The sequence below is a fragment of the Spermophilus citellus genome (genome assembly GCF_964194105.1).
Source record: "Spermophilus citellus genome assembly, chromosome: 5".
In the NCBI taxonomy this organism is placed as follows: Eukaryota; Metazoa; Chordata; class Mammalia; order Rodentia; family Sciuridae; genus Spermophilus; species Spermophilus citellus.
In genome coordinates, this window is record NC_138186.1 from 166,570,968 (window position 1) to 166,596,845 (window position 25,878).

The 25,878-nt window shown below is 40.7% G+C and overlaps 2 protein-coding genes across 3 annotated transcripts; one reads left to right on the forward strand and one right to left on the reverse strand.

Moving 5' to 3' along the window:
• On the forward strand, positions 1-16,675 carry ACAT2 (acetyl-CoA acetyltransferase 2). 2 transcript variants are annotated; one of them, XM_081296721.1, is made up of 9 exons: positions 1-159; positions 797-931; positions 3,634-3,815; positions 5,770-5,887; positions 13,445-13,588; positions 14,249-14,371; positions 15,271-15,425; positions 15,922-16,032; positions 16,403-16,675. In XM_081296721.1, exons 1-9 carry the CDS (start codon positions 105-107, stop codon positions 16,571-16,573), a joined length of 1,194 nt encoding a protein of 397 aa, XP_081152847.1. In that variant the 5' UTR covers positions 1-104; the 3' UTR covers positions 16,574-16,675. The 2 variants fall into 2 exon arrangements, with proteins under 2 accessions (XP_081152847.1, XP_081152848.1); XM_081296722.1 differs by lacking the exons at positions 15,922-16,032; positions 16,403-16,675 and adding an exon at positions 15,622-15,808 and having other exon boundaries at positions 15,271-15,460.
• Positions 16,671-25,824, reverse strand: LOC308650597 (T-complex protein 1 subunit alpha). The gene is made up of 12 exons (XM_081296720.1): positions 25,617-25,824; positions 24,957-25,042; positions 24,664-24,792; positions 23,433-23,530; positions 22,845-22,955; positions 22,278-22,459; positions 21,924-22,050; positions 18,716-18,891; positions 18,235-18,358; positions 17,580-17,772; positions 17,287-17,450; positions 16,671-16,974 (listed from the first exon to the last, which is right to left on the reverse strand). The coding sequence occupies exons 1-12, from the start codon at positions 25,678-25,680 to the stop codon at positions 16,758-16,760; spliced, it is 1,671 nt and encodes a 556-aa protein (XP_081152846.1). The 5' UTR covers positions 25,681-25,824; the 3' UTR covers positions 16,671-16,757.
• Positions 25,825-25,878: the final 54 nt, after the last annotated feature.

Consider the following 25,878-nt stretch of genomic DNA (forward strand, 5'->3'; position numbering starts at 1 on the left):
GGGCGGAGCTGCCTTAGGCTCCGCCCCCAGGCACGGCCTGAAAGCCGCCGGGAAGAGCTTTACCGCACTCACAGGCGGCGCTGGGCAGAGGTGGTCGTGGCAAGATGAATGCAGGCTCAGACCCCGTGGTCATCGTCTCGGCGGCGCGGACTGTCATAGGTGAGTGACTGGCGGGTAGGCGCGGGGTCCGGGCCCCCTGCGCTTCAGTAGTCGCGCCGAGGGTCGGGCCTGTGTGGTGTGGGAAAAGGGTGGACAGGAGGGGTCATAGTCCGGCCGCGACCCCCAGTACTGCCGGAGGGCTCCAGCGCCCTGCGCCTCCCTAGCCCGGGCCTGCGGCGCCGCCCCCTGCTCGCCTGCGGCGCTCGCTCCGCCCCTCATCCTCGAATTGGCTCCTCGTGGTTGAGCCACTGTGCTGCCACGCCCTCCTATTGGCTGGCACAGGGAGGCGCCTTCTTGAGAGACCCCTGATTGGCCAGCTCCGGGACACGCCACCTGTCAGCTGTGGTCGCTGGGGCTGAACCACTGGTGGTCTGAGCCCAGGCACTGGGCGGAGCGGGTCTGGTAAAGCGAGGGTCAGCCGTGGTTGCCTCCACCTCCTTAGTGCGGCAGAACCCTTGGCCCGCCCGAGCGCCGGCTGCTTTCGTTTGGGCAGCGTGGGGCCGCATCCACACCTTCCGTGGCCTTTCTAGATGGCGCCCATCGCCCTGGCTCAGGCTCCTGGAGTCCCGAAGCGCGTGGTGGGCTTCTGCAGCGCGCCCAGGGTTCAGATCTCTGCTCTCTCCACAATTCTTTGTAGGCTCATTCAATGGTGCCTTATCTACTGTGCCTGTCCAGGACCTGGGCTCGGCTGTCATCAAAGAAGTCCTGAAAAGGGCCTCAGTGGCTCCGGAAGAGGTTTCCGAGGTTATATTGGGACATGTTTTGGCAGCAGGTAACTCCTGAGTGACCTCAGGAAAGGATGGGCTTATTAGAAACAGCCCCGTCCCCCGACCCCGGGCACACACCGCACACAACTGCCTCCATACATTTGCCCCAAATTCCCCCTGCTAGGATTTATCCTATCTTCCTTCTCCCAGCCTTGCAACTTCTTCAGCTCAGGATTCGGCTTCTTTACATGCTTTTCTTGCATGTTCCTACATCACTAACCTACACTGCCTTTCCATTCCTTAGAAGCAGGGCCAGCCTGATACATAGAAGAAATGCATTGTCCTCCACACATCAGTGAAAATGTATTACATTCCTCCTATGTGCCTGCACTGTGCTTATCACTGTCTGGAGGAAGAGGAGTCCTGAGAATGCCCCCATCGTACTTCCAGTTCCTGCTGGGTTTATAAATCAGTGATCAGTGACCATACCTAATTTGATATTAATACTCATTTTGGGGATCTAGGAGTGTAGCTTAGTGGTAGAGTGCATGGTTACCATGTATGTGGTAATGGGTTCACTTTCCCGCACCAAAACAAACAAAAATATTAGTTCATATTCACTCAATACTATAAATTCTAATTAATTGTAGTAATAATTCATAATACCCCAAACTAACTTCTGCCCCTACCCTGTCTGAGACCTGATGCATTTATCTGTGTACAGGTTGAATATCCCTTACTCAAAATGCTTGGGACCAGAAGTGTTTTCAATTTGTTTTTTTTTTTTGTTTTGTTTTGTTTTGTTTTCAAATTTTGAAATATTTGCTTATACATACTGAGATATGTTGAGGCTGGGACTCAAGTCTGAACATGAAATTCATTTATGTTTCATATATGCCTTATACACACAGCCTGAAGGTAATTTTATATAATATTTTTAATTGGTTCATGAAAAGTTTGTGTCACAGCTAAAGAGCCTGGAAGGTGTTTTTTTTTTTTTTTTTTTTTTTTTCCCTTGGGAACCTGACTTTTAACTTTGAACTGTCACATTAGATCATGTGTGGAATATTATGACATGTCAACACTCAGAAAGTTTTACATTTTGGAGGATTTTGTATCTTCAGAACAGACATACTCAACCTATATTTGCAGTTCCTCTTCCTAATTCTGCTCAGCTTCTCCTTATGAACCTTAAAAGATTTGTATGAATTGTGACACTTTATCATGACTCTCCAAGACTTTAAAGTATGACTGTAACAACCTCAGCCTGATTGTGTTCTGGCCCCTTCCTCCTTCCTGTTTTCCCAGACCTGTAATTCAGATTTTTTCATTTTTCATAGGGTGATTCACTACTGGTTTCTCTCATACCTCCTTCCATGTTTCATTGACTTCTTCTTCTTTTTTTTTTTGATACCAGGGATTGAACTCAGGGCCACTTGAACACTGTGCCACATCCCAGCCCTATTTTCTTTTTGTATTTTATTTAGAGACAGGGTCTCACTGAGTTGCTCAGTGCTTTGCTTTTTGCTGAGGCTGGCTTTGAACTCACAATCCTCTTGTCTCAGCCTCCCAAGCTGCTGGGATTATAGTTGTGTGACTGATACCTACCCAGCTGTTTCACTGACTTCTATAGTATATCTTACATAATTATGATAAAAATAAAGGGTTGTGGGGGTTGGGGCTGTGGCTCAGTGGTAGAACACTTGCCTAGCATGTGTAAGACACTGGGTTCAAACCTCAGCAGCACATAAATAAATAAAATAAAGGTATTGTGTCCATTTACAACTAAAAATGTAATTAAATAATTTTAAAAATTAAAAAAAATATATGGTTGTGAACTTGGGCATGGTGGTGCATGCCTGTAATCCCAGTGGCTGGGAGGATCACAAGTTGAAAGACAGCCTCAGCAACTTAGAGAGGCTCTAAGCAACTTAATGAGACCCTGTCTCAAAATAAAAAATTTGATTAAGAACTATGTAATGTTTTGAACAACCAACAATAAAATAATTTAAAAAAAATAAAATAAAATAAAAAATTTGAAATGTGGCTCAGCGGTTGAGTGCCCTTGGGTTCAATCCCTGGTAAAACAAAACAAAACAAAAAAACCTAAAACAAAAAAACCCAGCTTTGTTTATTGAGGGCCTACTAAGTGCGGGGCCTGTAAACTCTATGCTATGTGTTTCCCTTTTGCCTCACTTAATCCTTTTAATAAATGTCTTGAATCCTAGTATCTGCATTTTACAAATGAGTAAATGAGACTTTGAGAGGTCAAGTAACTTCCCAAGGTCACAGTTTGAAGTGGAGGTAGCACACGGACACAGATCCACCATACTTCTTAAACCAGGTATCTTCCACAATCATGTAATAAATATTCAATGAGCACCTACTGTGTGCCAGGCACTAATCAAACAGTTAGGGATAAGCACTGTGTCAGATAGGAATCCTCATTTTCATTCTATTAAATGCTAGCACTGTTATGTTCAGTAATCATTTCCTAAATTTAGGGTTTTGTCTTTTTAAGGTATTAAGAATTTCTTTGTGGAGGAGAAAGCTTCTATCTGTTAAATAGCTGAAGAGCAGCACAAGGCAATCTATATTCAAGGGCTAGACTGACTCATGGAGACTTATAGGCCTTTGTGCTTTCAGTGCAACTTAGCAGTGGGCTTTCAAAAGTGGCAGGTGGCATAGTTGGCAATTTTACATGTAGTTGCACCCTGATATTTTATCTTTCTCCTTGATTGTGTAGAGTCTTCTGTTCTTCTTCCAGGTTGTGGGCAAAATCCTGCTAGACAAGCCAGTATGGGTGCAGGGATTCCATACCCTGTTCCAGCGTGGAGCTGCCAAATGATCTGTGGGTCAGGCCTAAAAGCTGTGTGTCTTGCAGCCCAGTCTATAGGGGTTGGTGACTCCAGCATTGTGGTTGCAGGAGGCATGGAAAGTATGAGCAAGGTAAGTCCTTTGAAAAAATGCCTCTCAGTGACCTCTCACTGATAAACTTGTGCAGAATAAGCTGATGCGTATCAGAACTGGAATCAATAGTAAGTCAACAAAAATTGGACTCAACCTTGACCCTACCTAAGTGTGTATTAGTCTTCAAATTGGAAGGGAAATTCCATTTGAAGAAAAAACCTCTCAACTGGAACAGAACCCATTTTTTCCAAAGTATTGTTACTGAAGCATACAGTATTTTCTGAATCAAACTCATAATGTTCGTTTTGTCCTTGGTTTTAAATTTCTTTCCATTTTGAAGAAAGTCAAATTTAGATGTTAAATTTTTTTTAACATTTATTTTTTTAGTTTTAGGTGGACACAATATCTTTATTTTATTTTTACGTGGTGCTGAGAATCGAACCCAGTGCCTCATGCATGCTAGGCGAGCGCGCTACCACTTGAGCCACATCCCCAGCCCCTAGATGTTAACTTTTATCTTCCTGCATATGCCAAGGAGAAACCCAGGGACCAGACTTTGTTGACCTTTTGGAGGTAAACAATGTGGAAAAGAGAACTGCAAAGTGGTGCTCTTCTCCAGTAGGTTTGCCAGGTGGGAATTGTCTCACTAAGTCACATCCTCTAATTGGCACAGAGGTGAAAAGACAAAGGATATCCCCTGAGGCGGCTCAGGTCTGATCTGGGAATCCACTAGTCAGAGGCCAGTTCTCAGCTATTGCAGAGAGTCAGAAAGAGGCAGAATGAAGGTAGCAAAAATGATCGGTGATTTTGATGGGATCCTATGATATACTTTCTTAAGTGCTTTTGTACATATCGTCACAAAAGCCCAGTAGGATTGATGATATTATTCCCAATTTACGGGGAAGAAAATTGATGCCCAGAGTCAGCATTTAAGCACAGCTTTTGTTTTGTTTCTTTGAGATGGGTGTTTTTTGTTTTTTGGTACCAGGGATTGAACTCGGGGACACTTGACCACTGAGCCACATCCCCAGCCCTGAGTTGCTTAACGCCTCACCATTCCTGAGGCTTACTTTGAACTCTCGATCCTCCCACCTCAGCCTCCCGAGCCACTGGAATTACAGTCAAGTGCCACTGTGCCCAGCTTGAGAAGAGGTCTTACTATGTTTTCCAGGCAGATCTAAAATCCTGAGCTCCTTTTGAATCAGCTTCCTGAGTGCTGGAACTTGGGCATGTGCCACTCTGCCTGGCTAAATACAAGTCCTTTGGATCCAAGCCCATTACTCTTTCCATTCGGTTACAGGTGCCAGTGAGTTGGTGGAAGTTAAGAAATTTCTACCCAGAAATCCCTCTTATTAGTCAACCTACTTATTCTCATTGTATATATTATGTCTCCTGTCAAAATAAGTAACACATTGTTAGCATTACGGAAGTCCTTAGGTGATTGCTTCAATTTACAGATAATTAGTTCCCTCTCTGGAAAGAATAATGGGATTCTGCTTCTTTTTTTTGAGGGGGTGGTGGTACTGGGAGTTGAACTCAAGCCCTCTACCGCTGAGCTGTATCCTCAACTTCTTTTAATTTTATTTTGATCTTATTAAATTGTGCATTCTGGCCTTGAACTTTGATTCCTCCTGCCTCAGCCTCTTGAGTAGCTGGGTTTACAGGTATGCATCACTATACCTGGCTACAAATGGGATTCTTAAGGAAATAAGACACCAAATGGACAGGGTTGAGGGAGCCGTGGTAGTGGGTAGGTGGGAGAGTAGTCATTCCCTTTTTTTTGGACCAGGGATTGAACCTGGGAGCATTTCGTGCTGAGCTACAGCCCCAGCACGCCTCTTTTTTTCTTTGCTTTTATTTTGAGATAGGGTTTTGCTAAGTTGCCCAGACTGCTTGAACTTGTGATCCCTTTGCCTCGGCCTCCTGAGTAGCTGGGATTACAGGCATGTGCCACTGTTTCTGGCTTAAATCCACTTTTATTTCTTGTTTCCAGGCTCCTCATTTGGCTCACTTGAGAACAGGAGTAAAAATGGGGGAGATGCCACTGGCTGACAGTATACTCTGCGATGGTCTGACAGATGCATTTCACAACTATCATATGGGTATCACAGGTAAGGCAGAGGTAGCTGAGAATACACTAACTTTAAAAAGGTTGAAACAAGTCAACCTCCAGATCCAGCAGCCAGCCTACTTGACCTTTGTCTTAACTGGCAAGCTGAGTGTGGAATGGCACCCAGAGGACCCTGATAAGTATATGGTGTTCAGTACTTTATGGTGATCGGCTGGCTAGCCTACATTTCCTTTGGGCCTCATGCCAGAAAGTGGTCACAGTTGTAGATGCCAGTGTTCAGAACAGGGCTTTGGAGGATGGAGTGTATTCAGGCAAGGAAGTAGGCCGTGCCTCCCAAATGCCTGCGGCTAACTGACTCCATCCTTAAGTTACCACACAGTGTCCTCCAGCAGTATGTCCCACAGGCCTGGCAGAAGGCAGATATCAGTACAAAATGTGTGGCCACAAAGTGGGCCAAGAAGACTGAAGCCAGAGAAAAGAAAGCCAAGATGACAGATTTTGATTATTTTAATACACGAAGGCAAAGAAAGTGAAGAGAATAATCAAGAACAAAGTAGGAAACGTCACAGGGCAGCACTCCTGAGAGTGTCCCCTGGAAAACCACTTGCTGGAATGCTGCTGGTGTAGCTTTTGCTGCTGCTGCTTGAACCTCCTCCTAACCCCTAAGAGTCCCGTTTAGTCCCTCCTCCACTTTTAGGTCATCTGTCTTCAAGCTTCAATACTTTCTTTTGTTTAATCCACTGTTCTTGAGGCTTTCAAATGAATTTTTCATTTCTTTTCAAAGATTTCTCTTTGGTTCTTTTTCAAAATCTATATTTTTGAACTGCTCATTCACATTCTGCATTGTTTTCTTCAATTCATTCAACTGTTTGAGTGCTTAAAAAAATCATTCTTTTGAATTCCTTGTTTAGTATTTCATCCACTTTAAGATTTCTGAAATCGGTTATTACGGAGTTATGAACTTTAGGTGACATTACCTTTTTTTTTCTTCTATTTCTTGTATTTCTGTGTTGAGATTTGCAAATCTGTTGGGATTAATCTCCCTTCCACTTTTATGTGGTGTCCTTCTTAGTATGAGGCTTTCTTCTGCTAGCGAAACATGGGATATTGGTTTGTTGTATGTGTTGAGTTTATTTTCAACTGGACTCCATAGTGTGTAATCTCCCTGTAGCTTCTTTAGTTGTGATTTGTGGGTTTGCACAGAGTGTAGTGTTTCAGAGTGGGCGATACCAAGAGACACTCTGGTGCTTCAGAGTGGTGTGGGCAGCGTAATATGTGGGATGTGCCTCTGTGGCCACTTCTACCATGAGAGTGGCAGTCCTATCAGGAGCTGGAGATTTCCAGATGCTATTCATAGTAGGTCTGTTATAAATGATGATGATGCTGGCTGCTTCCGTTGTGTTGAAGCACCTGAAGCTCTTTTTCTGGTACCGGGGATTGGACCCAGGGACACTTAACCACTGAGCCATCCCTAGCCCGTTTTTTAATATTTTATGTAGAGATAGGGTCTCACTGAGTTGTTTAGGGCCTCTGGGATACAGGTGTGCGCTACAGCACCTGGCCCTAAAGCTCTTGTTGTCTTTACTGGAGACTAGTGCAGATCTGGGTGCTTCACCAGGAAGGGCAGCAGCTGGATTCACGGCTCCTCTGTGGGAATCGCTTTCCGTCCTACCAGCCGTGTACAGTGGGTCAGGTATGGCTGTGGTTGATGTAGAGGACCCACTTAGATGCGATGTCAGCCACTGTTGTGCGTCTTCTCTCTGCACCACTGTGGAGGTTTCTGCCTGGGAGCCAGCATGGGGACAGGTTCACAGCTTAGGGCTCATGTCCCTCTTCTTTAAGTAGAACTTTCTGCCAGGATTTGAGCGGGCTTCTGTTGTAGCTCAGAGGCTGAGCGTCTGTCCTAGTGTGCATGAGGCCTTGAGCCCAATTTCAGCACTGGAAGAAAAAGAGAGAGAATAAAGCAAAACGAAAACAGACAAAACACCAAGGGGAGAATACTTACATAAAAAAATAAAAAGGAGAAGGAAGAGAAAGATAATGATACAAATAGAAATAAAAAGGAAAAAAACGAGAAAGGCACTTAAAAATTTAAAATGAAATAAAGTAACAGACTAAAAGAAAATAAATAATAAAAAGTAACAATGACAAAAAAATAACAGGAGTCAATAATTCCTCCTGGCCAAGGTGCTCAGGAAATGCGAGTGAGGGCCGCTGGTCATGAGCTGTGCCCGTCATCTCCCTGGGTCTCCTAGGGTTGGAATCCATCAAGTACTGGGTGAGGGTCGGGGATGGGGGCTGTAGTTTGCTGGAATTTCCTCAGCTCTCAAACCAGTTGGGGTGCATGCAGGTTGTGTCAGATCTTTCTTGCCCAGTGAGTTAATGCAGACGTCGGCTGTGCCAGAGGTATATTCTCTTCAGAGGGTTTAGCCTGCACATCCAGGGCCTGGCAAATGCTGGGCTGTGGCAGTCAAGAACTTCTCACCAAGTTTGGGTGGAAAGCCACCTGTCCCAGGAGTATATTTGCTCTGGAGGTTTTTAGTCTGTGACCCAGAATTGTGGCAAATGCCAGAGCCTCCCAAAGTGGGAGTGGCAATTGAATCACTGAGTTCTGGGCTGATTGAGGATCCCGGGAACCAGGTGATCTGCTATCCTCAATCCCAGTGCCTTCAGACCTGGGCCCTGCAAAAACCAGAGCAACTGGTATTGCTCCCCATCACAGAAGCCAGGTTCACTGGAACCACTGATTCCAGAGTGCTCTCAGCAGGGTAAAGCTCTGGGCAAGTTTGTGTTGGCGACACTGCCCCAAACCAGGAGTGTCTCATGTGACTGCATTTCCAGTCAACATAGCGGGGTGTTACTGGAGATTATAGGGTTTGTTTGTTTGTTTGTTTGTTTGTTCAGTTTTTGGTGGACACCACATCTTTATTTTATTTTTATGTGGTGCTGAGGATCGAACCCAGCGCCCCACGCATGCCAGGTGAGCGCATTTCTGCTTGAGCCACATCCCCAGCCCTGGAGATTATGTTTATGCCAGCTTTTGTACCCCTACAGCAGTATAGTTGCATATAACAGGATCTTTCTCAAGATGGCTTCTGGCTGTAGCTTCTGAGAGGTTGGGAAGGCACTGAATTCCTTCTCTGAAGCTGGCTTATTGTGCTGTCTCCAGGTCACTTATTTACTTAAGCTATTTGTCCAAAGGTTGCAGCCTCGTGGAGGCTCGGTCATTTTGTGCCCTGCCAGACTGCGGCACTGGTACTTAACTATTTTTTTGCACTCCACGTTACATATTAGCCAGCTATCTAGAAGGCCCCTGGTTTTATGGTTATTGACAATGCAATTGGTAAATCAAAATGACTCATGCTTTTTTTTTGGTGATAGGAATTGAATGCAAGGACACTTTGCCACTGAGAGACATCCCAGCCCTTTTAAAAGATTTTATGGTGAGAGGGCCTTGCTAAGTTTTTGAGGCTGGCTTTGAATCTGTGATTCTCCTATGTCAGTCTCCTGAGTTGGTGGGATTATAGGTGTGTGCCACTGCACCCATCTCCATATTTTTTATTGGGGTACTATAGTTGTATGTAATGGTGGAATTCATTGTTACATGTTCCTACATGCACATGACAACATGACAATATTATTTGGCCAATATCATTCCCCAGTGGTTCTCCCCTCCTGCCTCCCCCTGGCTCTTTTCTTTACTCTCCTGATCTCCCTTTGACTTTCATGAGATTCCATACCCTACCACCTTTTCCTTTTTCCTCTCCACTTTTGCATGTGAGAGAAGGCATACGACCCTTGACTTTCAGAATTTGGCTTATTTCACTTAACATAGTGTTCTCCAGTTTATTTATTTTCCTGTAAATTATATAATTTCATTCTTCTGTGTGGGTGAATAAAACTGTATTGTGTGTATGTACCGCATTTTCTTTATCCAGTCATCCATTGACAGACACCTAGGCTGTTTCCCTAGTTGGGCTATTGTGAATTTTGCTACCATCAGCATGGGTATGTGTGTATGCTATAGTAGGACGACTTTAATTCTTCAGGATAAATACCGAGAAGTGGTATAGCTGTGTCACATGGTTCCATTTCTAGTCTTCTGAGGAATCTCTGCAGTGATTTTCATAGTGGTGGTACTGATTTACAATCCCACCACCAGTGTAAAGGTGTTCGTTTTTCTCCACATACTCTCAAGCATTTATTATTGTTTGTATTCCTGATGACTGCCATTGTGACTGGTGTTGATGACATCTAAATCTCAATGTAGTTTTGATTTCATTTTCCCAATTGCTAACTTTGTTGAACATTTGCATGTATTTGTTGACCATTTATTTGTATTTCTTCTTTTGAGAACTGTCAGTTTAGTCAGTTTAGTTCATTTGCCCATTTATTAATTGGGTTATTTGGTTTTTTGGTGTTAAGTTTTTTTTAGTTCTGTAAATATTCTGTATATTAATCCTTTGTCAGAAGAGTAGCAAGGTTCTCTCCCATTCTATAGGTTCTCTTCATATTGTTGGTGTTTTTCTTTTCTTTTTTCTGTGCAGAAGCTTTTAATTTGATGCCATCCATGTATTAATTTTTGGCATTATTTCCTGCTTGCACCTATATGTTAGGATGTTGACCCCACATTTTCTTCTAGAAGTTGCAGTTTCTGATCTTATTCCTAGGTCTTTGATCCAGGGTAGAGCTAATCTCATTATTCTACATATGAATAACACAATTTGTCAAAAAGGCTGTTTTTTTTTTCCTCTAGTGTTTTCAGCACCTTTGTCAAGGGTCAGATGACTGTATCTGAGTGGGTTTGTCTCTGTCTTCTATTCTGTACCGTTGGTTAATTATCTGTTTTATGCCAGCACTTACAGTTTTTGTTACTATAGCTCTATAGTATAATTTGAGGTCAGGTATTGTGATGTTTCCAGAATTTTTTTTTCTTTTTTTTTTTTACTTAGAATTGCTTTGGCTAGGGCTGGGGTTGTGGCTCAGCAGTAGAGCACTCACCTAGCACATGCGGGGTATTGGGTTCCATAAAGATAAATAAGTAAAATAAAGGTATTGTGTCCAACTAAAAAAATATTTTTAAAAAATTGCTTTGGCTATTCTGAGTCTTTTATTCTTTCAAATGAATCTTAGGACTGCTTTATCTAGTTCTGTGAAGAATGTCATTGGTATTTTGATGGAGATTACATTGAATCTGTATATTGATTTTGGCAAAATGGCCATTTTAACAATATTAATTATCCATGAACATGGAGGGTCTTTCCATTTTCTTGGGTTGTCTCCAATTTCTAATATTCATTGTAGAGGTCTTTCATCTCCTTGGTTAGGTTATTCCTAGATGTTCATTTACTTGTTATTGGTCTGCTCAGGTGTTTTTGTTCTCTTAATTCAACTTTAGTAGGTCATATATATCTAGAAATGTATCCATTTCTTCTTGGTTTCCAATTTATTGGAGTTTTCAAAATAATCCCTAATATCCTTTGAATTTCTGTGATGTCTGTGGTGATTTCTCCTTTTTCATCTCTAATCGTATTAATTTGGGTCTTTTTCTTTTGTTAGGCTATGGGCTAATCAATCTTGTTTATCTTTAAAAAAAAATTCTTTGTTCATTGTTCCTTTTTATATGTTTTTCTCAATTTCATTGATTTTTGACTCTGATAATTATTTCCTTCCATCTATTGGTTTTGGAATTGGTTTGTTCTTTTTCAAGACCCTCAAGTCAAATGCATCATTAGATTTATTTGGGTTTTCTCCGATTTTCTTTTTCTTTCTTTTTTTTTTTTTTTTTTTAAAGAGAGAGTGAGAGAGGAGAGAGAGTGAGAGAGAGAGAGAGAATTTTTTTTTTTAATATTTATTTTTTAGTTCTTGGCGGACACAACATCTTTGTTGGTATGTGGTGCTGAGGATCGAAACCGGGCCGCACACATGCCAGGCGAGTGCGCTACCGCTTGAGCCACATCCTCAGCCCCCTCTCTGATTTTCTTATGTGACGTGACACTCAGCTATCTTTCTTCTTAGAACTGTTCTAATAGTGTCCCAGAGGTTCTGGTATGTTATATCACAATTCTCATTGGATTCTAAGAATTTTTAAATTTCTCCCAATTTCTTCTATCACTTACTTATTCATCATTCATAAGTGTGTTGTTAAATCTCCATGTGTTAAAATAGTGTTTCTAGTTTTTTTTTCCTAATTTCATTTTATTTTGATGAGATAAGATGCATGGACTTGTATCTTTTTCTGTGTGTCTGTGTATATGCTGAGTTGCTTTGTGGCCTCAAATATGTTCTATTTTGGATGTTTCCATGAGCAGCTAAGAAGAAAGTATATTAAGCTGATGTCAAATGAAATGTTCTATAGATGTCTGTTAAGTCCATTTGATTTAAATTTTTTAGGTCCAAAGAATCTTGACTGCATTTATGTTTGGATGAGTAATATACTGATGGGAGAGGTGTGTTGAGATCATCCACTATTATTGTACTGGGGTTGAGGCTTTAATTTCAGTAGTGTCTGTAAAGGCAAACTCTTCTTTTTGATATAAAACCAGTTAGTCCATATCAAAAGAATGTTGGCATTAGAAATCATGAATGAAAGCTAAAACTAATGAAGAAGTTTAATAAGAAGATATTTTCCTAGACTTAGAACAACTTCCCATAACCTACTGATTAGTTATAAATGGAAAAATAGTACCTGTAGAGTTAGAAACCTGGCAGATACCACTGTAACCAGGGACCAAATCTGACATCATCTGGGATACATTGATTACTTTCATGTCCTGACAAGATTCCTGAAAGATCATGCCCTGACAAGATTCCAGAAAGATCATGCCATCATTTGGTGGTATTCTGCCTTTAAGCAAAATTGTCACATAGAAGCTTGAGGAAACATGAGACAACCCAAATTGAGGACATTTGATAAAATAGCTGGCCCGTGCTCCTCAAATTTAACATGCACAAGGCCCTGGGTTCAAATTTCCAGTTAAAGAGGAAAAAGAAAATGTGTAGTTCAAAGTCCTTTTCATAGAGCAGACCATGCTGAAGAATCTCAGAGCTGGAAGAGCAAGTTTATGAAACACAAAGGTAGTCTAAAGAATGTTCCAGATTAAAGGATACTAGAGATGAATAGTTAAATGATGTAATATATACTCCTGCATTGGATTCTGTACTGAAGAAGAAAATATCTTCCTATTGACTAGTAGGATGATAGGTTAAATTTGAATAGGGACCAAGAATTAGACAGTAGTATTAAATTTTCTGATTTTTATAACTGTGGTTATGTTAAAAAAAAAAAAAAGGCCTTGTTTTTGGGACATGTACACTGAAATTAAAATTCAGGGGTGAAAGGACAGTGTATCTCCAGCTTTTACTCAGATGGTTTGGAAAGAGAATGTTAAAGCAAATGGGGCAAAAGTGGCCTGAGTCATTGCAGCATTTTCAGATCGCTGCCAGGACAGGGCATTGCAGACAGCGCCCAGCATTGCACCTCAGCCCACTAGGAAGCCTGCTAGTAGGTGTGGTCAGCACTGCTTTAAGTGTGGACAGCTTGAACTACCAAAAGCCAGTTTATGAAAATATTGGGTTTTACTTTGTTTTTCCACAGCTGAAAATGTAGCCAAAAAATGGCAAGTGAGTCGAGAAGATCAGGACAAGCTCGCAGTTCTGTCCCAGAACAGGACGGAGAATGCACAGAAAGCTGGCCATTTTGATAAAGAGATTGTACCAGTATTTGTATCTTCTAGAAAAGGTGGGTAATAAAAATCATAATTTAAACCTTGACCTATTTATAGTAAGAATCATATATAGGAATTTTTATACATTTTTATCTTAGGTTTTTCAGATTGCAAGGATATTATCCTGGTTATATCTGAATGTAGGGGAGAGGAGATGCTGTATTTATGGGACATGGTAACATAGAAAACTGTTATCAGCCATTGGCTTGTGATTATTAAGGGGCAACAGCTGACCTATTTCCCATATAAGCTAAACTAAACCTTCTCAGAAGTCAACATCCATTAATTCCTGTTGCTTCTGTGTGTGACTCATATTCTAGAGAATGGATCTTGTAGAGAATGGTCACATGTCATTGTCTAACACAGAATGCTGCAATCAAGTTCCTTCATTGATAACTGACATCTCACCTCCAGGCAATCTTGAGATTGGCTGTAAGACATCCTGATTCACTCAGTTTTAACCAGCCAAAAGTGCTATGATGCAAACTCTAGCACCTTTTGCTTTGACATCTCCCTCAGGAAAGGTTACGGATTTGGAACATATAGTAATTGTACTTTTCTTCTACTGGAATGAGTGGGTATATATTAACAATCTTTCTGCCAAATATGAATCCTCATTTCTGGGAAACCTATCATTCCCAGGACAATCTAAATCTTGGCTTCTCTTCTTGTAGGTCTCACTGAAGTTAAAACAGACGAGTTTCCTCGCCATGGGACTAACCTTGAAGCCGTATCCAAGCTAAAGCCCTACTTTGTTACGGATGGAACAGGAACCATCACCCCAGCTAATGCTTCAGGTTCAATTTTTGATGGGTATCTGGGGAGATCTATTTTCTGCAAGGTCTAACAAGTGAAGTGAATACCTTTTTATACACAAAATGGTTCTTAAAATTCATTTTAGTTTAAGGAAGAATTCTATTTGATCATTAGCCTATATTGAATTTGATTTCTTGGTAGTCCAACTAGACATAGAAAATACAGTATAAGGCTGGGGAGTGGCCCAAGCGGTAGCGCGCTCGCCTGGCATGCTTGTGGCCTGGGTTCGATCCTCAGCACCACATACAAAGACGTTGTGTCTGCCGAAAACTAAAGAATATTAAAAATTCTCTCTTAAAAAAAAAAAAGGAAAAAAAGATATACAGCTGCCTTTATGCTTTTCTAATACAGAAATTCCTAGTACCCTTCTGTGATTCCCGAGTATATTTATTCCAGTAGAGACTTCCTAAGTCTCTACTACTCCACTTCTATAACCTCTCCATTCTTTCTCTTATTCCCAATATGGTAACTGAACCAAGGCACTTTACCAAAGCTGCATCCACAATTTTTTTTTTTTTTTTTTTTTTTTTGACAGGGTCTCGCTAAGTTGCTCAGGCTGGCCTTTAAGTTGTGATCCTCCTGCCTCAGCCTCTTATGGTTAGAATCACAGGCACATGCCAACATGCAGGGTCAAACATACCAATTCACTTTTTTTTTAGTGTTGGGGCTCAAACCCAGGGCCCCATGCATGTTTCACAAATGCTCTACCACTGAGCCACATTCCTAGCCCCAAATGGCTTTTCTACACTATAAAGTCTGAATTGTGGCAAATGGCTTTGCCAAGATGGCCAAGTAATTTAATGTCTTCAAATGGAAAAGTGAAATTCTTTTAAGTAAAATTAATGAGCATCGTGGAAATCAAGTCGCTTCCATTTTATAGGAATGAATGATGGTGCAGCAGCTGTGGTTCTCATGAAGAAGTCAGAAGCTAACAATCGTGGGCTTTCACCTTTAGCAGAGATTGTTTCTTGGTCACAAGCAGGTGTGGAACCTTCCATCATGGGAATAGGACCTATTCCAGCCATAAAGCAAGCTGTAAGTGTAACTTTAGATCTCATCCTTCAGTCTAGGTAAGAACTCTTTAGACCAATAACCTGTGTTCCTGTATTCAGTTCACTTCACTTCTAATTTCTGCTTAGTCTTCCTACTACTTGGGATGCCAGGATTGTGCTTGGTTTTGTCAGGTTTCATCTGCTCTTTCCCTTTGTAAAACACAAGTCCTTATTGGTAGCTTTGAGTTGTTTCTTACCATGAAGAGCAGCATTCGGCTCTTTTCTATTCCATCATCTTACATGGACATGACTGATGCTACTGGTTCAATATTTATGAATTTGGAACTTTTGAGGGATGTTTTTAAACAGCACACCCTTAACCTTTTGGATAGAACTAAATCATTGGGCTGATCTAGGAACACCACATAGTGGTAGTTTAAGAGATCCTTAAATGTGGAACATTATCTTCATAACTCAACAAACAAGGTTTTAACTTTAAGCCTTTCAACCAGACCTATATCCCATTTATCTTTCTTTAGGTTGCAAAGGCAGGCTGGTCCCTGGAAGATGTTGATCTGTTTGAAATTAATGAACCCTTTGCAGCTGTCTCTGTTGCAATAGCTAAAGAACTTGGATTAAACCCAGAGAAGGTAAATAAAAAGAAAAATCAGTACAATGAAAATATGAAATTAGATATTTTTAGGGTTGTCCGCTTGGCAGTGGATGATATTGGGACAGATTAATTACAAAATAACAAAGGGGGACTGCAGTTGTGGCTCAGTGGTAACGCACTTGGTTAGCATGCGTGAGGCACTGGGTTAGATTCTCAGCACCACATACAAATTAAGGTCCATCAACAACTAAAAACTATTTTAAAAAATAACAAAAGGTTGTCACCAATGCATATCAAAGGTTATGATTTTATTTCTAAGCAGTCATGATGAAAATTGAGCTTGATATTTGGTATTTTCACCTCTATCTGGAGATCAAGGGATCTAAGACAAATCTTTTTCTTCTTAGGTCAACATTGAGGGAGGGGCCATCGCCTTGGGCCATCCTCTTGGAGCATCTGGCTGTAGAATTCTTGTGACGCTGTTACACACATTGGAGAGAACTGGTGGAACCCGTGGTGTTGCTGCCCTGTGTGTGGGAGGTGGGATGGGAATAGCAATGTGTGTTCAGAGAGGATGAAATACTAACCACACTACTTAAAGCAACCTGAACTTCTTAAACTAATAAAGTTTGTGATGACCAAAGTGAGGATGGAGACCATCTTCACAAAACAGAAGTTGATAGCATGCTGTACTTTAATGTATACTACTCAAGGTATAAGACATTGCATTTAACATTGTTATAAATAAAAGGGAGATTCAGATCAGTCATCAAGGGCTCCAGAGTGAACAGCATCTTCATAACCTCCATGCTTATCATCTTTACTTTCTGGGTGTAATTTAATAAGGTCATCAATCCGAAGAATGGTAATCGCCGCTTCTGTTGCAAATTTCAAGCTCTTCACTTTAACTACAGTTGGTTCAAACACTCCTGCTTGCTTGTTGTCTCGAGGTTTACCATTGATCAAATCAAGACCAATCCTACAATTAAGGTGACATAGCTGATTAAATGGTTGCTTAGGTGGCCTGTTAATTCCAAATATTCCATTCAAATATTAATCTTGAAATACTGGCTTTATGGTTACACTTAACAAACACAGCACTGTGCAATACAAAAAGGAAGAAACCCTGTTCCCAGACATCTAAAACACGTTATATGCTGCATGATAACATTTTGGTCAATGAAAGCCCAAATATAAACATTGGTCCTTCCTAGAAGATGATTACTATTGCCTATACCTTACAATGTTCTCATGATGATCACTGTGAAAAGGAGAAAAACTATATGCTTACCATTTTAGATTTTTACGTTCTGGATTAACTTGAGCCTCATTATGAAAAGCTCTTAACTTTGCAACCAGATCTATGGAGTCTTGGGCAGCATTAACTGCCAGTGTATTAGGAATAACAAGAAGAGATCTTGCAAACTCTGCAATAGCAAGCTGTTCCCGAGAGCCCTAAAAGGAAAAGATAATTAGGTTCTTTACAAAAAGGAAAATCCTAAGGTTCACAGCAGCAATTAAGAACCCAGACAAAGCATGTTAACAAAATGCCAATTATAGCCCCTCTTGAAAATCAACTCTTACCATGCTGGTTGCATAGTTTTCAAGGTATATGGAAAGGGCTGCTTCTACAGCACCCCCACCAGGAACGACAGATTTCGACTCCAAAACTCTCTTCACCACACAAAGAGCATCATGTAAAGAGCGCTCCATCTCATCACACATGAAATCATTTGCCCCACGTAAAATAATCGATGCAGATGTTCGTGCCTTAGTACTAATAAGAACAAAAAGTAAAACTGTTAAAAAAGAACATTTATGAATACTGTACAAAAAGAATGTCTAGGGCTGGGATGTAGCTTTGTGATAGCTCTACCACATTTGTCTAGCAAGCTCAAGGAATTGGGGTTCAATCCCCAGCATTGTAAAAAGTGAAAAAAGAGGGCTGGGGTTCTGGCTCAGTGGTAGAGCATTTGTCTAGCAAGTGCAAAGCTGTGAGTTCAATCCTCAGCACCACACGAAAAACAAACAAAATATATATATATAAAATATAAAACACTGTCTAGACCATGCAGAAGAGATGAAAGTAACTTCACCTCAATTTACAATGGCCCAATATTGTTTTATCCCACACGTATAACTGCTTATATCACTGAGAGACTATAGCAGCAAATAAATGGGAAGGAAATTTTTTACTCAATGAAATGTGCATAGCTTTAATTTGGAAAGTAGCTCTTACTTTTTGATTAAGATCAATTCATCATCACAAATTCTCTCCTGGACCACTTCTTCTGCTTGTCCCAACATTGTAGCTTCAAAAGTTTCTTCACCTTCCAAATTGGCCAGGGTTGACAGAATAGTTGCTATAGGAGTTAAAAAGATCTCTAAATATTGTTTCCCATGATATTAAAGTCTTAAATAAAGAAACATTTATGATAAAAGTGATGCATTACAAATTAAAGGTTTACAGCTAATTATCAGATAATTAAGTTATATTTTATACTAATATGAAACTATCATTTTGAAGTGAATAAAATCAGTTCATGAATTCCCAACAAACTAAAGAACTTTTCCAGGTCATGAAAAATAGCTCTATATTTATTGTGGATAGCGCTGAGTGTTTTTGAAGCTGCTCAGTGCCAGTACTGCAATGTAAGGCTTGTGCCAGAGAATGCATATCAACACAAGGTTTTTTATTCAAGGTCTTGCAGTTGTAGTACCTCCAGAAGCTTTAGCAATACGCTTAAGATCCTTTTTCAAAACTCTTCTAACTGCCATGGCGCCAGCCTCCACAAAGTACTTCAGACACATATCATCAATTCCACCAGTGGTTAGAATAACGTTGGCACCAGTTGCCAGGATCTTCTGAATTCTCTCCTTGGTGATATCTGATTCTCTACAGAGAAAGTATTTTCGTTAACTCGTTACTTTCTGTGTTTTTTAATACTACAACTCTTAACTTCCATTGAATACTTTTCACAAAGATTAGTGTAGCTCAATGGTACAGTGCTTGCTTAGCATGCACAAAGACTTGGGTTCAATTACCAGCACCACGAAATTAAAAACTCCAAAATACTTACCATGAAATAACTGTAGGCTAAGTTATATCAACTGTTCTTTCCTACCCAGAAGCAAAATTAAAATTAACCACTTTGCTCTCCTCAACTCCAATTTGAGTTCCTATCAAGTATGGTTAGAAAGAAATAGGAGGCCCTGCCTTCAAGAATCTTATAGGGAATTACAAATTTCTCAGGGCAAATGTTTAATAAAGGGATCAAGAGTTAAACTGCAGAAATAAGTAGGACCAGAATATGAACCTGGCAGGCCACATTAAAGAGTCTATATGGCTAAGATGCTGGTGTTTCTAAGCAACAGTAGTGTTACCAAATCTGCTTCTTTTTACATGGAGTGAGGACTTGAACCCAGGGACTCATGCATGTTAGGTAAGTACTAAATACTGTACCTCTGAACCATACCCTGCTATCCTTTGAATCTGTATTTTCAAAAGGATGCCAATGTCCATATGAAAGTTGCAGTGGAAAGATGAAGGACTGAAGACATGGGGACAGTAACTGGAGATACAGAAGTATCCCTTATGAGGACCGACAGCGTGAACGAAAGTCAAACTACAGGCACAGGTAAATGGGAGGTATGGGCAATCAAGAGCACAGTTTGGGATGTTGTAAGTTTAAAGTCTCTGTTATTCAGGGAAGGCTGCAAAGAGGAAGTCAGTATATAAATCATAAGCAACTCTAGTAAGGAAATATAGATTCAAAGTCAATATACAATTGAAGTCATGGAGTAGATGAGATTATTCAAAGATTTTTTTCAAGTAGTCAATCATGCATTCATTTTGGTCAATGATAGGCCAAATAAACATCAGTGGTCCTATAAAAAATTATAATGAAGCTGAAAAATCCTTATCACCTACTAGCATTATAGCAGCTATCTTGTCACAATGCAGTGGACACACGTATGTAGTGATGATTATTATAAACTAATGACACTTATCAGTTGTATTAAAGCACAATCAAGCACAGTACATAAAACTTAAATGATCAAAAACGACTGTTACTCATCTGTAGACTTACCATACTTATTGCCTCTGCCTCTCAGGTAAGTGAGACTACAGACTACAAGGATGTACCACCATACTTAGCTAGTTTATTATTTTATAGAGTACTACTACTCACCCGGTCTACTAAATAAGTACTGTGTACCAGATACTGAAGAACCAAGGCTACAAAGCCAAAGAAATAATTCCATCTCTATATTCAGAACTCACATTATAGTTGTATACATAGCAGAAACTGTGTAAGCCCAAGAAGACAAAGACTGGGAATAACCCAGATTGAGGGAAAGCCTCCCCTCTTTAAAGGCATGTTAAGACAGAATTGGCCAAAGGCTTAATAAAGATCAAGAAGAAGGAGGCTGAAGATGTCAACTGACTTTCATGCTAGTGTTATTATTAGTGACCCTGACACTGGAGAAGAGGGATGAAAAAGGGATCGAAAAGTAAAGTCCCAGCAAACATGTTTATATCACTCTTGTGGTACCTGCTTGATAAGAATGGACAGGGAGTAACTATGTCAGGTGGATGAGCAAAATGCTTTAAGGACAGGAGAGCTCCAAGTGGAATCCAGCAAAGGAAGAGTTGACTTAAAGATGCAGTTGTTAAAGAACAATCAATGAAGGAGGGCTCTAAGGGAACAGACTCTGGAAAACATACTGCTGGAGAATTCCCCTATGATAGAAAGAAAGAGTAAAAGGATACACATGCATATAGATTTCGAAGATGGGCAGCATTTCTTGCTTCTAGATTTCTTGCAGTCTTTGGTTAGTTGTTTATTCAAAGTAACCAAATAGCAAAAAGTAAATAAATAAATAAAAATAAAAACACACTCCCAAGAAGAAGTAGAGAATAGAACAGCAGTTATCAAAGTCTGGGAAGGGTGTGGGGGAGAGATGCAAAAAGTTTAATGGGTACAGGGACAGGAAGAACTAACTGAATGTTTCAAAATAGCTAGCAGAGAGGATTCTGAATGTTCCCAATACAAATAAATGTCTGAGGCAACAGATAATGATTATTCTGGTCTGATCATTACCCAAAGTGAAGCCACACTGCACTCAAATATGTAGTTACTACATGTTAAAAATAATGATAATAATAATAATAAAATGAGTGTGGATAAAGTGGAAGAAAGCAGGCAAAATCCCTGGGAGCAAACTACCTTCACAACTAGCTCTTCCTGTATGCCAATCGAGTAACACCATCTGCAGTCCATAGTATCCAGTATACAGTAGCAAAAAGTCTGAACTGCTTCTTTGAGGAAATAGGTTCTTGGCTTTTATACCTTTAATCTCAAATCAATTCATAAAGCCAAAAATTCCACAAAAAGTTCAATTTTCACAGAAGTCATAGCACCCCAAATCCCTTTTAAAACATCATCACATTTCCTATTTTTTTTTTTCTAGAGGTTCATGTAGAACAGTTTGATTTGGGTAAATGTTAAGTTTTTCAAAACTCTGATACTTAAAAAGTCCAGTTCTATAGCCATCAGAATGATGACTATTCTGGCCTATGAGAAAACTCATTCTTTCCAGTCTACTGTCGCCTGGTTCAACACAAAGGAGTTTTACAAACACCCCTGACAAAGGTAAAAAATCTCTCAATATAGGGCCGGGTGCAGTGATTCATATCTGTAGTCCTGGCAGAGGAAGGCTGAGGCAGGAGGATCACAAATTCAAATCCAGCCTCAGGAAAAGTGAGTTGCTAAGCAACGCAGTGAGACCCTGTCTTTAAATAAAATACAAAATAGGGCTGGGGATGTGGCTCAGTGGTCGCCAAGAACCTGTATTCAATCCCCAGTACTAACAGATTAAAAAACAAAACAAAACAAAACAAAACCAAAAACCCCCTCAACATACCTCTGTCTAATTTGGTCCAATTTTTCAGGGTCTGTAATAAGCACTTGTACACCAAGCTTCATTTTTGTTTTCTGTAGGCTGAAGTCAAGGCAAGCAATTTTTGCATTAACTATTCTCTTGGGCATGCCTATAAGTGAACATAATATTTTGTGATAACTATAACAATATTCAGTTCACATAATACACCTATCCCTAAAATTAAAATAAAAATTATTAAGCCTTAAATATAAAGGCATTAAGGGGAGATATTTCTTTTAATTTGCACGCATCTTAACTTTTTTTTATGTGCTCAAGTTACAAAAGATGTATTTTAACTATAGAAATCTCATTCTATGATTAAATCTCAAACCTTACCCTGAGATCCCACCACACAGTTAAGTGCATAGCCATTGATCAGCATGCTCTCCATCTGACTTCTCCCATGGGCTTTCAGAATATTAACAGAATTGATAGGATAGCGAGGCTGGCCTCTTATATCTGTGTATTTAATAGCAAGTACAGCATCTACTACCATATTAGCGAAGAAATCACCATCTCTAAGCTGATAGTTAAGGATAACAACAGAACGAATGAACAAAGGGTACACATAAAAATCAAAGGCAATTGAAAGTGACTTTCTTTTTAGCAATTTCATCAAAGAAAAAATATTTATCAAAGTGACTTATTACTTATCACCATCCACAGTTCATATCACTTACACATGCTTTACATTATATTTTTACCCTTGAAATACAAAGACAGCAACAGGCAATTTCAACACAATGTCATGTCTCTGACAGATTTATCAATTTGCATTAAATTGATAGTTAAAACTTTTACTGTTTAAAAAAAAAAAAACCCAAACCTAAATCAGGTTCAATCCCTAGCACTCTACCCACCAAAGGGGTAGGGGTGCTAAACTTTACTTGGATGCAAGGATACATTCCAATAATTTTGGAAGACATGGAAGTCTTAGCAGCATTAATTAGGCAATCTCTTCCAAGTTCATCTGTGTTAATAATTAAGTTTTCACTGATATAGCGCACTGCTTCCCTGTTTAAAGGGACAGAAAAAAAAGTCAATTCAGTACTCAAACCTTTTAATGTTATCACATTAAAAAAGACACTTTTTATATTTTTTAGTTATGAGTGGACACAATATCTTTGTTTTATTTTTATGCAGTGCTGAGGATCGAACCCAGTGCCTCACATATGCAATTCGAGGCCAGTGCTCTCCTCTGAGCCACAATCCCAGCCCTAATATTATCACATGTAACAGTTTCAAAATGTCAAAGGAAAGGACTTTTTGTTCAGCCATTTCATATAGAAGGAGAACACTTGAAAATCCTCCCTCTTCAGATCATGGCAACTTTAATCTATCCCATAAGCATAGCCACTAAAGTCTATTATTAGAAGAAAATGTGGTAGTCATATGGGAAAAATCATTACTGGCTCTAGTTCAAGTGTTACTTGGTTGTTAAAACACAACTTTTTCAAACTAAAAAATTCCTGAGAATGCAAACAATCTTACTTGCAAGCAAGTCGATAGCCACTAATAACTGATGTGGGATGAATTTTCTGTCTGACTAATTCATCTGCATTTTTCAGAAGTTCTGCTGCAATAATAACCTGTTGAGAAAACAGTCATGCGCTAAGATGTCTGGCACTGGATATATCATGCACCCACAAAAGCAACACTAAAGTCGTCAGGTATTATTAACCAGAATGGTGAGTGATGGAGAAATGAATAAGTGGCTATTAAAAATATGAAAAAAGGAAAACACTACAAAATATTCTGTATGTCAATGGCCAAACCCAACAGATGAAAGTCAGAAAAATGTTCTAAGAAACTAGTTCAGCAGTAAAACGGAAGACAACAAATACATCTATTACCTTTAGAGATTAAATGCCCAATGGAAGCTAAATTGCTATTGAAATGACTTGGACGGTTTTAGACTTTTGGGTTAACTCCTTTTAAGGAATGCTAAAAATGTCTTTTAATTAGACTTTTAGAGCTAAGGATATAGTTTGGAGGCAGACTGCTACATCCAATCATTATGACTGCCTTTTGCATGTAAAATAAATAAATAGTAATTTTTAAAAAAACATGTATCATCCTCTCCTTTATTTTTCCCTCCTCCTTTTGGTGGAGTTTGAACCCAGGAGCATTTAACCACTGAGCCATATCCCTAGCCCTACTCCCCCCCCTTTTGGGTACAGGGATACTGGGGACTGAACCCAGGGGCACTCACAACTGAGCCACATGTCAACCCTTTTTTGTATTTTATTCAGAGACAGGGTCTGGCTAAATTGCCAGAGACTGGCTTTGAATTTGTGATCTCCCAGTCTCAACCTTGCAAGCTGCTGTGATTACAGGTATAGACCACCAGCTGGGTCATGGGGTTCTTTAGATAATTACAATAGCAAAGATTTTAGACATTTCCAAGCCTCAGGTGATGGTGGGTAAGAGAAAATATATTTCAGAAGCCATATATAAAAAACCTTATGTATTAATACTAAGAGAAAAAAAGTCCCCCAAACGTGTGAAATCCAATATTTAAAATGATGCTGAATTTAATTAGTTTGAGTTTCTTTTCTACTTATATTGCTCAAACTAGCTATAATTATCAAGTTTTGTTTCTGAAGCACTGCTTGAGAAACATACCGTTTTCCTTTTTAAATATGTAACTTATTTCTGGCCCACAGCTTCAAATGGGATAAAAATAAGTATTCTTTAGCCCCTCTCCCAGGTGACTACCTACCACTGAGGTAGTTCCATCTCCAACTTCTTTGTCCTGCAGATCAGCCAGCTCACAAAGAACTTTAGCAGCAGGATGTTCTACCTCCAGTAACTTCAGGATGGTAGCACCATCGTTTGTAATGGTTACATCCTTCAGAAATTTCCAGGAAAAGTGAGATAAATTCAGATATCCTTATTATGACACATTCATCTTTGATATACTCTCCAATATCAGGTTCTGAAGAAAACAACTTGCAGAAAAAAAAACTTCAGATCTTTTCTTTTTAGAGCAACCAACACAACAGATATACTTACACCAATATCATCCACCAACATTTTATCCAAGCCAACTGGACCAAGAGAACTCTTAACGATATTGGCAATAGAAGCTGCAGCCATAACTGTAGACAGTTAATGAAAAAAGTACAGTAAAATCAGAAATGCACAGCTCTAAAGGACAGTTATCTCATCCACAGAAGCAAAATAACATCTCACAACCTCCAAACTGCTCGGATCTACAAACGCGCCCCAAGGAAGCCTAAGGAAGGGGACGGGCAAATTTCGTCCTGAGCGTAGGCGGGACGCCCCGTTTTTAAGGGTTGGCTGCCCGGCTGGGTGATCAGGCCCCGAGCGCCAGCGGCGTTCCGTCATTCTCCGGCAGTCGCCGAGGGTCGGGGCGACTTCCGCGGGCACTCGCCCGCCTGCAGTTCCGACGGGGCCTAGTCGCTGGTGGACGATCCCCGACGGACAAAAGGGGCCGCGGGCGGCGGGCACGTGTCTCCGCACGGCTGCCGCGAGTTGGGAACGCCGGCGGCGCCCTTGGCGTCCTCCCCGACGGCGAGGCCCCGCACGGCGACAACCGCCCGGGTCGCACCGGGCCACGCCCTCGGGAGCCCCTTCCGCCGAGGGAGACGCGAGGGCGAGGGCAGGGAGCCGCGGGCCGCCCGGGCAGGACCAGGCCTCGCCCGCCCTTACCGTTCTGGGAGCGGATGGCCTCCCCAGTGCTGCGGTCCCCAAACACGGACAAAGGCCCCTCCATCTTCGCGGCAGGGTTTGCGTCGAATTTCACTCACACCGCAGGCAACCCGTATCTTAATCCCCAGGCCGGGCGGTGGTCACTAGAGAAGTGGCGGCGGCGTGGAGAGACCCGAGCGGCTCCGCGGGGTCTGCTGGGTAACTCCGCCCCGCCCGCTGCCTCACTCCTCAGGCTCGGCCGCAAGGCCTGGCGGGAAAAGAA

Bases quoted from the DNA above. Each gene is read 5' to 3' on its own strand.
- ACAT2 (XM_081296721.1), top strand. From the start codon at position 105: ATGAATGCAGGCTCAGACCCCGTGGTCATCGTCTCGGCGGCGCGGACT. The intron at 5,888-13,444 runs GTAAGGCAGAGG...GTTTTTCCACAG, and splicing joins CTATCATATGGGTATCACAG to CTGAAAATGTAGCCAAAAAA. The intron at 14,372-15,270 runs GTTCAATTTTTG...TCCATTTTATAG, and splicing joins CACCCCAGCTAATGCTTCAG to GAATGAATGATGGTGCAGCA.
- LOC308650597 (XM_081296720.1), bottom strand. From the start codon at position 25,680: ATGGAGGGGCCTTTGTCCGTGTTTGGGGACCGCAGCACTGGGGAGGCC. The intron at 22,956-23,432 runs GTAAGATTGTTT...CCCTTTAAACAG, and splicing joins GGCTATCGACTTGCTTGCAA to GGAAGCAGTGCGCTATATCA. The intron at 22,460-22,844 runs GTATCCTTGCAT...CTATCAGCTTAG, and splicing joins TCTTCCAAAATTATTGGAAT to AGATGGTGATTTCTTCGCTA.